We start from the raw sequence: 12864 nt of genomic DNA, 5'->3' as shown, positions 1-12864 counted from the left end.
AACTGCTGCTCTCCTCAATAGCACCTTTGTTAAAGTCAGGAGAGCAATATAAGTTTCTGGGGAGTTTGGCCATGCTCCTCCCAGCCATGCATGTATAGGAAGAGTTTTCAGCAGCTGTGAAGGAAGCCTGGCCCATTATCTAGCTCTCTCTCCTCACAGTACATAAGCTTGAGGAGCTGTGCTTCACGCTGTAAGGGAACTTAAGCCAGAAATTACAGATGACTCTCAAGTGTCCACCACAAACCTGCACTGAGAGCCCAGTCCCACCATACCTCCTCCCTCTAATCCTTCACACAGCTTCCACCAGGGCTTAAGGTATTGGACCAAAGTGCTCTTTGCCTCCAATCCAAACATCAGCTTGTCTCATCCCAGCACTGCTAAGTGTGAAAAGCTTCTCATCATCCAGCTCTGCTCATCTTCTTTTCAGCCTAGGATGCACACTGCTGCTTTCCACCAGGCCATTATGCTTCTAATCAGCAATGATTTTGCTGCCTCTCCCACTCACTCTGCCAGCGCTCCCTGGTCCTGCAACGTGTTCATTGTTTGATGGAGGCTAAGGGTGGCCACACAGCAGCCAATAGGTAGGCAAGAGCTTCAGTTAAGCCTCACCGAGGTGTCTATTACATATGTTACATGCATGCTAAATTAGGAATTACAGCTCTGAAGTCACACAATGAAATCTATAATACACAATCAGCATTTCACACCAGTAGGCCAGCTCCAGGTTAGCTACAGTATTCTGTTCATTGCTTCTGAAGAAGCTACTCCTGGGATGAGTTACCAGAAAAATTTAGTCACCTCATTAAATCTGTTATTTCACATTGGCAAACAGCAGTGTACTCTGATTTATATTAAATTATCTTTTGGGATTATGTGCTCTCTTAGGCACTTCTTTCAGTAAACTATTTGCCTTAGCATGATAAATAGAGTATTTTTGCAAACCCAACAATCTACAATTCACGTTCACAGGTATAAGCAATGTTGAATTATTGCATGAATAAAGGCACTTTGAGAAACACCATTGTCCTGGTTGTACTGAACTCTCAAGAAGCACTTCTAGCAAGGGTTTGAGCTATCATGCAAATCAACTTGATGTCTACTAGGAACAGCAAGGCCCTTACAGAAGCTGGCAAGGTTGGACAAGGATAGAACAGGGCCAGAATAGACAAGTAGGTCAGAGCAGCAGTTTGCTCCCATCAGATAGTGTTCATCTTGAGCAAGATCAGATATATCATAATAAAGAGAGGGCTAGTCCCTGTGCATGCTGCCTGACTTTCCACCTGTTCCTAGGATGTGTTCACACTCTGCACTGGAATTAACAGAGCCAAGATGTCAGTGCTGGAACCAACTGGCTGTGGGGACATGTCCCAACACCCTTGAAATCTCCTGCTGTAAATAAAAGATCTCTGTCTCTGACTGCAAACTAGTATTTGAGGAACATATACATTTTTTGTATATAATAAAAATGTACCAGAGTGTTAAATATGCTGCGTAGTAGAGAAAACAAAAATATACCGCTGCTGTTAAATGAGGGATGGGTCTTCACAGATGTTTGTTTGCCTTGGTTCATGACCAAACGAATGACATTTTCTAGACAAATAAGTTAGCTCATGGTCAATCCATTCTTTAAGAGCGGCATGGACAAAGGGGAATCAAGGCAAGATTGGCCTGAAATGGTAACTTCACACAGCTCAGTCTCGTCTGCAGAGACAGCTGGCAGCAGAGTCTCCTTCGCTAGAGGTTGACAGCCTGGATGCCAAATGTGTAACACAATGTGGCTGCAAACAGAGAGTCATGAAAACGCACCAGAGAGAAGGATTACTTCTAGAAAGCAAGATCAGTATTTCAGAGATACACCTACAGGAAAACCATCCCGTTTTTGTAATACTTACTGAGTCTTACAACAGAAAACATAAAATCTAAGGGGCTGTGATTGTGATACTGCCAAGGCCAGTAATGGACATAAAATGCCTTTAGTCTGTGGCACATCCAGACAGACAGCAGCAGCAAGTGCCTGAGCACCAACCTCTGTCCCAGTGATGTCACCATGGGGCCAGTCTCCATGGCTCTGCCCTGCTGAGGAGGGGCCCAGTGCACATGGCTGGGACTGCAGACAGTTTTTGGCTTTAGGAAGATACAAGCAGCCCCAACACACCAACATACGTCAGTTGTTTTTTTTTTTTCCAGTACAGAGAACAACCTGAATTGTCAATTGTTGTTCCACCCTCAACTCCCCTTCCTCTCAGCACTGGAACCACTGTAAAGAAACAAAACGTAACTAAAACAGCACTAAGATCAAAGCAGATTTTGTTTGGTTAAGTTTTATTCATATGTATGGGGGCAGTATCAGCTTTAGCAATCCAAACAAATACTCTAATGGCTAGAATTTAGGTGAATCTTTTGCCTAACCAGGACAGCTACCTGTGACTGTTTCATATGAAACTCATGCCACTGCTGAGAAGAAATGGCTGAGCAAGGGGAAGTAGATGTGTAGTGCTGGTGCATGGGTCCCATAACTCATCTGAGTGGGAGGAACACTGGTATCCTTTTGCACGGGCTGCAGTCTGGTTTTTCTAATGTGAATAGGTGCTGCTCTAACTGTTCACACTGCTGAGGAGAAGAGGAGTGAGATGCCAAGAGCAGCATCTGACCTAAGGTGTGGATGTCAAATGCCAAGACCCAAAAAAGGAGAATTATCAAGGGATAATGAATCCCAGGGAGAAAGCACATGTAAGGAGAGGTGGTGTAAGGAGCAGGAAATTGTGCAAGGAACAATAGTCAAAATTAGTGGCCACACAGGTGTCAGTCAAATTCCCTTTTATATAAGCTGGTTGAAGCAAGCTAATTTAAAGGAATTTCCATGGCACTCAGGAAACAAAGTTGAATAAAACCCAAACCATGGAAAATAATGATGGAAGGAAAGCTGTATAAAATGAGATGAAAACTAGCACACAAAGAAAAAAAGGATAGCCAGACCAGGCAGGACTAGGATGAGTTTTACACACACATAGCTGCTGTCTTTTCAGCCTGGCACAGTTCAGCCTTTTTATTCTTCCTGATCTTTTTGCAAATCTGAGTGCTGAGTTGCTCTGCTGCTTTATTCTGAGAGCTGTAGTGTCCACGAGTTACTCAGGAAAAATTGTTTTTCTGTTGTAAACACAGAGATATTTAACCAAACTATATCATCTTGGACAAGGATCACTGCGAAGTCCTTAAAACTTGGAGGGGGGCAACACAATGTGTGTGTAGTTCCAGAGTTTCAGTAAAAGCTGTTCTTCACAAATGTGTTGAAGATCATTGCCTTAACTTGTTAAGACAGAATAAATGTTATTAGGGCTCAGTAGTAATCCTTCCTGTGAACAGCTTTTGCAAATCCCACTCTGTCATTCCCACGGTCAAAAATACAGTAAAATGCAGACATGAAGACATCTCCTAAAATCCAGAGCGAACCAGTGCGAGTGGGGATGTCGAGAGACTGAAAGCCACTCATGCAGAAGGTTTGGTCATCAATAGACTCCTGGAAGGAAAAGCACATGTCCCTGTAGCAGCCTGCTCCATCCCCAGCTCAGGGAGCAAGAACAGGGAGTGGGAAGCTGTGGATATTCACCTTTATGATGTATTGTTCTGCTGTCAGCTTGTACTCCCGGTGTCCGATCGTGAAGCTTACGTGAGGCAAGCTCGACAATCTTCTGCAGTCTACAAGAAACTGGACACAGTGCTCTGACTGAGATGGGATCACTTTGTCTTTCTTTAGGTATTGCTCTTCGAATTCAAGGCTTTTGATGTAGGTAATAGTGAATTTACTAAGAGAAACAGCATCAGGCTGACATACAGCCTAACACTGTCCTCAGCCTCCTACACTCAGTCAAACCAGCCCAGCAACCCAGACTGCTGCACCCTAGGGACCCAGGGATGATGAAAATCCTTGCAAGTCCCAAAAGAAAGGAGGTGAAGGGGCTCTGATATCTTCCCTGTGCGACTCAAAGGCAAAAATAAGCATGTGAGCCCCAGGAAGCCTAAATCAACAAGGTCTGCTGAAGCAGAAGTTCTCCAATGCTCTGGCCTTGACAGGGCAGAGGGAGCTGCTCCAGTCACAGAGGGAGCACCCTATGGGTGCAGTTCACCCCAGGTCCTCTCATAATACCATCACTTTAAGAAAAAAAAAGGCTAGTGAGGAATACAGGACTTTATGCTTGTACTTTGCCCTGGAGTGGGATTTAAAGAATAGAAGGACTAAACCCTGGCATGGTCATTAATGTCCATTAATAATATATTCAGTTACAGTAACAGAGAAGATAATTTCCTGGCCTTTCTAGTTACTTCATGAAACAACTGGCATGTGAAACAGCACTGCAGAATGCTCCAAGTCCCAGAGGAATCTTTGCTGTAAACTGTAGTGTTTTAAATCATTGTTTTAGAGGCTTCCTAGAAGGAAGAATCTCCTTTTTGCTGTTTTTGAATCTATTTTATGAAAACATAACTCTAAACATAACTCTACATCTTGTGTACACTTACAAACGGTCATGCCATTAGAACACACACACAAAAAAAAAAAAAAAAAAAAAAAAAAAAAAAAAAAATTAAAAAAAGGATACAGAGGAGAAGGGTAGAAAAAGCCAGTAAAATTATTTGTAGGATTCAAGAAGCGAGCTTTGACATAGCTATTACAGAATAGGACAGTCAGAACAAATCAATCCTCGCTGAAAAGAGATAAAAGTTCTGGTAAAATCTGGGTTGGATACACTTACTTTTACTGGGATAAATTTGAGCCAATACGTGCAGTCTGTCTATGATTGCTAAAAATCAGTCATAGAAAGTCTTATTTTCAGGATGTTTTTTTCAAAATCTGAGATGCTGCATGAATGTTCTTAGGTCAGCGCTGCTGTAAATGAACCTACACAGCAATGGCCCATTCCTTCTTTGTATTAGGCTAGTGTAAGTACATTGGAAATATGTATTTTATCTATGCTCATTAGCATGAACCATTATACAATCAGCTTGTTATTAGAGCATACTCTTCGGCATATATCTAAAAATTTGAACAAAATCAAGATTAAAGGTTTGATTGAGAAAGAATCAGGAGACTCAGGAGTTATACAGAGGTCATTGCAAGTGCTCCTCTTACAAATGAAAGTAGATTAAGAGTCCTTTTTTGTCTTTGCTCTTTGTCCAGTGCACTGGGCACTTGCAATACTCTTAATTTTCTTCCAAGAGTAGTTTTGGGTCAGGATCAAGACAAATTGAGATTAGCTCAGCTGGTTAGTACATGGTGGTGCCAATAACACCACAGTTGTGGTTTTGATCCCTGTACAGGCCATCCACCTGAGAGCTGGACTTGATGATCCTTGTGGGTCCCTTTCAATTCAGAATATTCTGTGAAATGCAAAGTTAACAAAAGCCACACATAGCAGCTTTCCTTGAGCACTGGAGATGTGGCAAAGTGCTGGAGACCTGCGGGAGCCAGCCCAGGGCCAGCAATAGGCATAGTAGAAATAAACTGCTCTTTCCCTGGAAGCAGGGACAGGAAGAAATGGCAAGGAGTGTCAGCAAGGGAGGTGCAGGAGACAGCAGCAGGGAAGGAAGGAAAACCAGCAAAAGGTCAGAGGAGTAAGGTTCAGGACGAAGAGTAACAGCCAGCAAGCCTTGTCCTGTACCCTGTGACTCATCTGCAAGGAGCCAGCATTGGGAGTGACACTGATGTGCATCCCTCTCAGGAGCTCTGGCACAACACCAACTGCTCCACTGCAAGCTGACAGTGAGAGGTCCTGTCAGTGAAGCCACTGTGGGGCTGTCATTAAAATACCAGTCCCTTTCCATCTGATGCTGACATAGCTGGCAATCAGCACCAAATCCCTCCTGGCTTGGGAGACCCAATAGCTAGAGCTGGGGACATCAAAAATCCTCTGAGCTTCCAAAAGAAAATTATCTCTCATGCAGAGTACAGATCAATTCCTCAAACAGATGTCCCCATCATTTCCTTACGCACCAGTACAGAAGATGAAGTGAACATTTGGGAAGAGGGCTGGGACAAGGCATATAGGTCAAAAGCAGCTTGGCTCAGAGCTCAGTACTGTCCTGGAAACAAGGCTTTCACTGGCACCTGTCTAAGGAATCACTTCTGTTATTTTCCAACTCCTTGCATTATATACCAGTTTCTCTTCCTCGCTACCTGTTTTCTGGCTGTACAGTTTTTTACCTCTCTAGTATTTGATGGACTTGCCCCAATGTATTCCTGCAGTCGTCTGATCTGTGAAGAGGGGCCGGTGATAAGAGAAGTGCCCGAGTCAACGATGGCTTCGCAGCCATGGGAGCAAAATGCCACCCGGCCCTGGATCTTTATACTGCAAAGCAAATTTAAAAAGCAGCTTTACGCAAATGGCATATACGCTGTGACTGAAATACCATATTATTGCTAGCTAAAGTACCAGAGTACTGACTGAAGTTAATCCCAGACAACAAGTGACAGGACAAGAGGAAATGGCCTCAAGTTGCACCAGGGTACATATAGACTGGATATTAGGAAAAATTTATTCACAAAAAGCATTGTAAAGCGTTGGAACAGGCTGCCCAGGGAAGTGGTAGGGTCACACCATCTTTGGAAGTGTTCAAAAGATACATGAATGCAACACTTGACATGGTTAAGTGATGTACTGGTGGTGCTGGATTGACAGTTGTACTCGATCTTAAAGATCTCTTCCAACCCAAATGATTTTGTGTTTCTGTAACTAAAACTAGCTGCCAAGCTCTGCTAAAGACAAAAATGTCTGTGGACCCATTTTTCTCTCTCAAGATTCCTACAACTCTAATCATGTGCTTCCTGCTGATGGATTTATCCTCACCCCCAGGTATGTGTTCTCATCAATTTAGGCAGTGGGCTAGAGGTGGGACAAAGGAACACTGGCTACTTTGACCATAGTTAGCAGGACAGATGAAAACAAGACCCAGAGCTGGATTCTATTCCTGGGTGCCTTGACTTTTTAACTGAACAGTCCACCAAGACTCATCTTAACCACTGGTGCATCATATTAAAACATACTAACATGCTCTCCCAGAAAACAGCTCCCCATGTCACAGCAATTTTGAGAACTAACAAACCCCAATCTCATCCTGGTGAACCCCTCTTTGAGGGGCACAGGGGTAAAACACTGCAGCTGAATCCTCCTGCACCAGTGTCACCAGGTGTTTCTGCCTCTGGGGAGGTGAATTCCACCAGGTTTTTTATACATACATATATACATACACACATACATACATACTTGTTTATGTGTATTTGCCAGTAGCTTTTCTCAGTGACTGGGACCCAGTGGATTGAACCTTTGTAGAGAGAATGGTCTATTCCCCCCAGAATCAACTCACCGCCATTCTCGGTGTCTTCTCCTCTGAAGGCAGAAAACAGTTTAACACAGACATGGGAGTGAGCCAGCATGCACCAATGAGATTACACTTAAAAAGCAAAAGTCAAATCACAGCCCTTTCTAAATCCAGATATGGATGGCTGAAAGGGACTATTATTAAATTATCTCTCTATATGTTCCAACTCAGACCCTGCAAACAACCTCTGATCAGACTTACTGTAGACATCAAGGTAGGCATCAGGAGCAGGCTGAGCCAGTTGCTACTCTCAGCTCAGAGGAAACACTAGAGAAAGAGGTGGATTTGCAGGTGGGTCCAGCTTAGGAAACAGTATTTTTCTGAAATGTGGCCCTTTGGGTATAGCACAGCACTTCTTTTCATCTGCATGGGCCAGAGGCAAACCTCTGGCAACAGACATAGCCAGTCTTAGCTGGGAACTTTACTTTTACTTGTGACCAGCTCTGACAAGAATAAATCTCTGTCAAAAAAGTCATGGTCCTCCCCATAACATTTTTTCTTTTCATGCCATCATCTTCAATGTCAAATTGAAAAAAAAAAAAAAAAAAAAACAAAAAAAAAAAAAAAAACCCAAACCAAAAAAAAACAAAAACAAACCACCACAATACAAAGAATCAAAAAAATGGGGAAAATTTCTTTCTAGGGTTGAAGCTTTATAGAGATGCACGGTTGTTTCTATCAATAATTAAAATAGATCTACTTCTTTTCTAGCAGTGTCATTTTAAAGACAGACCTTTTCAGATAGAAGGAGAAGATTGGCTCCTCTACCAGCTTCTGGTTCATGATGCTGTCAAACACAGGCAGAGCATTGCCCACTGCTAAGGAGGGGTAGCCTAAGCCCAGCACACCATCAAAGTGGGCAAGGATAAAAGTTGCTCCTGGCTCAAACACCGACTCGCCAAAGTCCTGTCCCTTGATGGAGATGTTACTTATCTGTTTTAAAAAAAAAAAAAATTAAAAAAAAAAAAAGGCAACAAACAACCAAGCAAAGAACAACCATAACTGATAGTAATGACATCACCAATAGCAAGAAATCAGCCATATTTCTGATCCATATCAGTGAATTCATTCAGTTTATAAAGCCTGGCTATCTTTGTGTGCCTTGCATCAACATAGCATGGGCCCATTTGGCAGGCAGGCAACACTGATTCCTTAGAATGCCTTAATTATGTGACTGCTTCTTCATAAGCCCAGAAGAGGATCCCAGAAGACAAGCAGAAATGAAAAATCAAATCTGAGGCATTTTTGCTGGTAGCCCAAAGCTGGAGCAGAACCCACACCTCTCAGCACTCAGCTTGGTGGGACCCCACCCTGCCCTTGCCTAAACCAGGCAAGGTTCTCCAGGGCGAGGCCAGTATCTGAACTCTGAAGTGCCCTGAAAACAGCTGATGTGGAGGCTGACACCCATTTTAGGTGGACACTCACCTGCAGTGTGTCTTTGCCAGCAACGCCCAGAAGCTGTCCTGAGCCGTACTGCAGGGAGAAGGCTTCCCCTCCATGCTCATATGAGTCTGACTTGAAGGACTTAAATTTCTGGTGCACCCCTACACAAAAATATTACATCACTACACTGAGGGGAGGTCCTGGCAACCCACCCACTCTCCAGTGCAGAAGGAGATGAGATGTAGGAGAGCTAGATTTTTGCTCCTCTCAAGAGGAAATTGTTGAAGAAGTACTGCAGGCACCTCAGTAGCCCTGCAGACACCCCAGTTTTTCTGTACCTGAGAGGTAATTTTGCATTTTGGAGAAAAATTAGAACAAAAATGGCCATTTCCACCTCTGTTGGTAGGTCTCCCAGGTCTATTTCGATGCCTTTTCCTTCATGGTGCAGAGAGACTCTGGGCAGCTGCAGCGGGCAGAGGAGGGACATGAGGGACAGAGGAGCAAACTGGGGAGAGGAGAGTGGCCCTAAGGGATGCTCCAAATCCTCCCCTTGCAGATCCCTGCTGCAGGCAAGCCTCCTGCGAAAGGAGAACTGGGCAAGGCCTCAGGACCAAAGACCAGAGAAGCATCAGGGAAAATAAGACTTCTTACTGCAGGCCTCGCTGATGCAATAGGCAGACGGGACCCAGAAGTTGGAGGAGCCGGTGTCGAAGACGACGGTGAACCTCTGGGGCGGTGTCCCGACGCTGACGGCCCCGTAGTACTGCGCCTGTGGGGGACAGCCCGCTGAGCCCCGGGCAGCTGCCCTGAGGAGCAGGCTGACCGGGAGCGTCTCACAACTTAATTAAATTAATTAAATGGAAATGCACACCGCACCAGGAGTTCTGGTTCCACGAGTGGCTTCAAGAGGCAGGTTTTACTCCAGCTGAATGAACAACGGTGTGGCATTTTAAAAACCTTTAAAGCAAACATTCAGTTGGGTTCCCCGTGCAGTCAATAAACCCTCCTGCACTGGCTTCAGAGGTGGCAAGGTCAGCCTCAAGATGAAACTCTCACATGACCACACAGACTCTCAGGCTGTTCCTTACTGATGTCAGTAAGAAATCATTGTTGCAAAGTCAGCACGACCTGCCTCTGCCAGTTTCAGAGGGCTCTGACCAGTGGCACAAACACTGTCTCATGTGGCTGCCCTTTTTCCTTTGTAATTAGCAGCTTTTGTAGCAAGTCAAAAAGTATCGTGTTGCACAAACCGTTCCTGATGTACAGGACAAAGTTCATCCAGCAGATGAAGAAACCACTGACCATCGCTGGATACCAATTGAGACTGAGATAATCTGTGAACACGTGAATGCTGGAATGAAGTGCTTATCCACATCCCGTATACAAGTGTCTAAGTGCTCCTATCTGGCCCTGGAAGAGCACTTCAGCATTAAGAGACCTATTTTTAGGAAGAGGCATTTCTGGTATTCAACCACAGATAGAAAAGCAATAGCTAGTGCCAAACTTTTTGTAGCAGTACAAGTATTTGAATATGTACCTTAAACTCCATACTTGTTTATTAATACACTGACATTTCTGACCCCAGAGCATACAGTCTGAATGAGATAATCTTGAAAGGGCAAGCAAGCATGCCATTTAAGAGAATATCCAACTATACAGTAGGATTCTATTTCTTCCTGCATTAAACAAACCTAAGGAATGCTCATAAAATAAACAAACAAAACAAAACAACCAAAACAAAACCAAAAAACCACCCCCCATAGAACCAGAAAACTCACATACACACTGCAATAAAACCATTCCTGGTGCTACCTGAAGTGGGTTTTGCTTTGTTGTTTTGAGATTTTCATTTATCCCTCTTTGAAATAAGCTTTAAAGAAGGTTGAAATGTTTCAATGTCCTTTGTTCTTCTTCACATAATTATTTCTTTATGGTCCTCAAGTGTCACTAGGTTCTTGATGAATGAATTTGGCCTTCCCTTCAATGCCATTCCCTGTTCAGATGAAGACTTCACAACATTTCTGCAGCTTAGCTTCCCTTGAGATAAGCATAGCAGGAAAACCAAATAAAACAGAAAACAAAGACCATCCAAATGGACAAAATTCTAAAATCAAAGACATCTTACAAATTGGTAGACCTGCTGACTTGCCTGTCTGAGATCCAGTGAAATTAATATTTTTCCTTTTTCAGTTTAGATGGGAAATCCTCCCAGTCAGTCTCCAATATTTAATGCACATTAAACTCCAGAGATAAAGGCAGAAAAATAAAAAACTCTACTTAAGTCTTTGTCATCGCTGATTTATGACTCCACCTGATCAAAAAAAATGAGATTTGGGGGATTTTTTTATAACACAGAAGCATCCAAGTGTCTGGTAAATAGAATATGACTAAAGGAAGTAATCAGATTCTGCTATGAAAAGCCCTATAGTTCGCCAAGACTGATACAGCCAAACCTCCCATACTTCTTTGGGGACCCAACTGAGTCCAATACAGATCTATAGAAAAATAAAATTTGTCACAGAACTACAACTGCTACTCTGCATCAGCTTTCTGCTCAGGTCCCATGCTATCATAGATCTAGATATGCTCTCTTTTGCAGATGATAACCCGGGTTTTTTATGATCTAATATTTATAGCATAAAGCAAGAAGACAATACAAGCCCTATAATTTCATTGACAGACTAGATTTGAAATGTGCTGGGAAAAAAAAATCTGGCTTCAGTACATTGATGAGTCCTAATGATTGCATTACCAAAACTGTACTTACATTCATGTAATCATACAGCCTTTCTGAAGCAGTTCCTACTGACAAAGTGATATCTGAAGGGAAACAATGCAGATACCTCCGGGCAAAAACATCAGGATGGTGATTCCTCCAAAATTCCTCTAATTCTCCCTTTTCCTTCAGCTGTTTCTTGATAGATTTGAATCGAATCAAGGGGATTCTATGCAAATAAAATAAACACACACAAAAAAACCCTGATTGTCCTTTCTAGAACTGTCATACACTCCTTTTTTTTTTTTTTAAAGAAAGGTTTCCTTTTTGAGACCTCAAGTAGCAACAAGCACAGGTCTCCCCATGAAGCCAGCTGAGAGGTGTGCCAGTGAAGCCAGACGTGTTTTCTTACCGTTCCACAGCCATGATGAACGGGATGTAAGCCACAGCCAACAGTATCGCCCTCATGGCTCCAAGCGGTTCAGAGTCTAATGACACCCCTTTGCTCAGAAGTCTCTTTTTTATGGCCTGTTGTCAGCTGAGGGCAGCTTGCCAGGTCAATCAATCGCAGGAGGTCAGTGCTTTGGCAGAAAACTGATTAATTTACTCTCAGACTAACCGCTGGTTTGTGCAAATAGTGGTGTCCAGTGGAGCTAGTCAAGCACAGACCAAATAGACATTTAACTAACAATCCTTAATGTCTTTTACATAAATATAATACATGGGGTGAGCTTGGCTCCTGTTAGCATGACAAAGAGGAAGCAGTCCAAGGACTTGCTGCTTTTCAAGCTTGCTTTAGTGAGATGTTGCTCAGAAGTGTTCAGTGCAGAGAAAGAGGACATAATATATAACCATTTCCATTTTGCATGGAGACATTTCAGCAGGGCTGAGCAGACATTTGGTAGGCTTGTGACAAGTCACCCCCCTAATAGCTGAAGTTTAATTCCCTATTTATGAGAGAGCTCCAGTCTAAACATAAATGTGACTGCCACCCCATAAAATGAATTTTCAAAGTAAAAACCACAACAGTAGAATACTGCAACACACAGAAAAAACCAGCAATAATTTTCCACACATTTCAGCAAGACATTTGGAAGAGCTGTCTTGGATTTATTATCATGCAAGTTTCCTGAGGTTAGTGGCTCCCGCCCCTGCCTGACACTTGGGTTCAAGTCAAGCCTGCAGAGAAAAAAAAGAGGCCAAAAAGGTGCCAAAAAGAGGCTGATTCGGCAGAGCACAACCCCCAGCCCATCAGCTGCCCAGGAGGAAGCTGAGCACTGAGTCTGCAATTTACTTGCAAGACTTTTTGAATCTTTCCTCTACACAAGAAAGAGCAGTAAGCAACCACATACTGCAGCCTAGCAGATATTAAAGCAACTTTGAACAATCAGCCA

At 43.2% G+C, this 12864-nt stretch overlaps 1 protein-coding gene across 1 annotated transcript; it reads right to left on the bottom strand.

Annotated features, from left to right (window-relative positions):
- Window positions 1-2316: 2316 nt before the first annotated feature.
- On the bottom strand, window positions 2317-11974 carry LOC136361332 (cathepsin E-like). Its single transcript, XM_066319169.1, has 9 exons — window positions 11883-11974; window positions 11522-11699; window positions 9406-9523; window positions 8797-8915; window positions 8105-8304; window positions 7257-7379; window positions 6197-6341; window positions 3608-3706; window positions 2317-3517 (listed from the first exon to the last, which is right to left on the bottom strand). Exons 1-9 carry the CDS (start codon window positions 11936-11938, stop codon window positions 3338-3340), a joined length of 1218 nt encoding a protein of 405 aa, XP_066175266.1. The 5' UTR covers window positions 11939-11974; the 3' UTR covers window positions 2317-3337.
- Window positions 11975-12864: the final 890 nt, after the last annotated feature.

Source organism: Sylvia atricapilla, chromosome 5 (genome assembly GCF_009819655.1).
Source record: "Sylvia atricapilla isolate bSylAtr1 chromosome 5, bSylAtr1.pri, whole genome shotgun sequence".
NCBI lineage: Eukaryota > Metazoa > Chordata > Aves > Passeriformes > Sylviidae > Sylvia > Sylvia atricapilla.
Note: the sequence above shows the minus strand (reverse complement) of the source record. Positions and strands in the feature narration are given on the sequence as shown.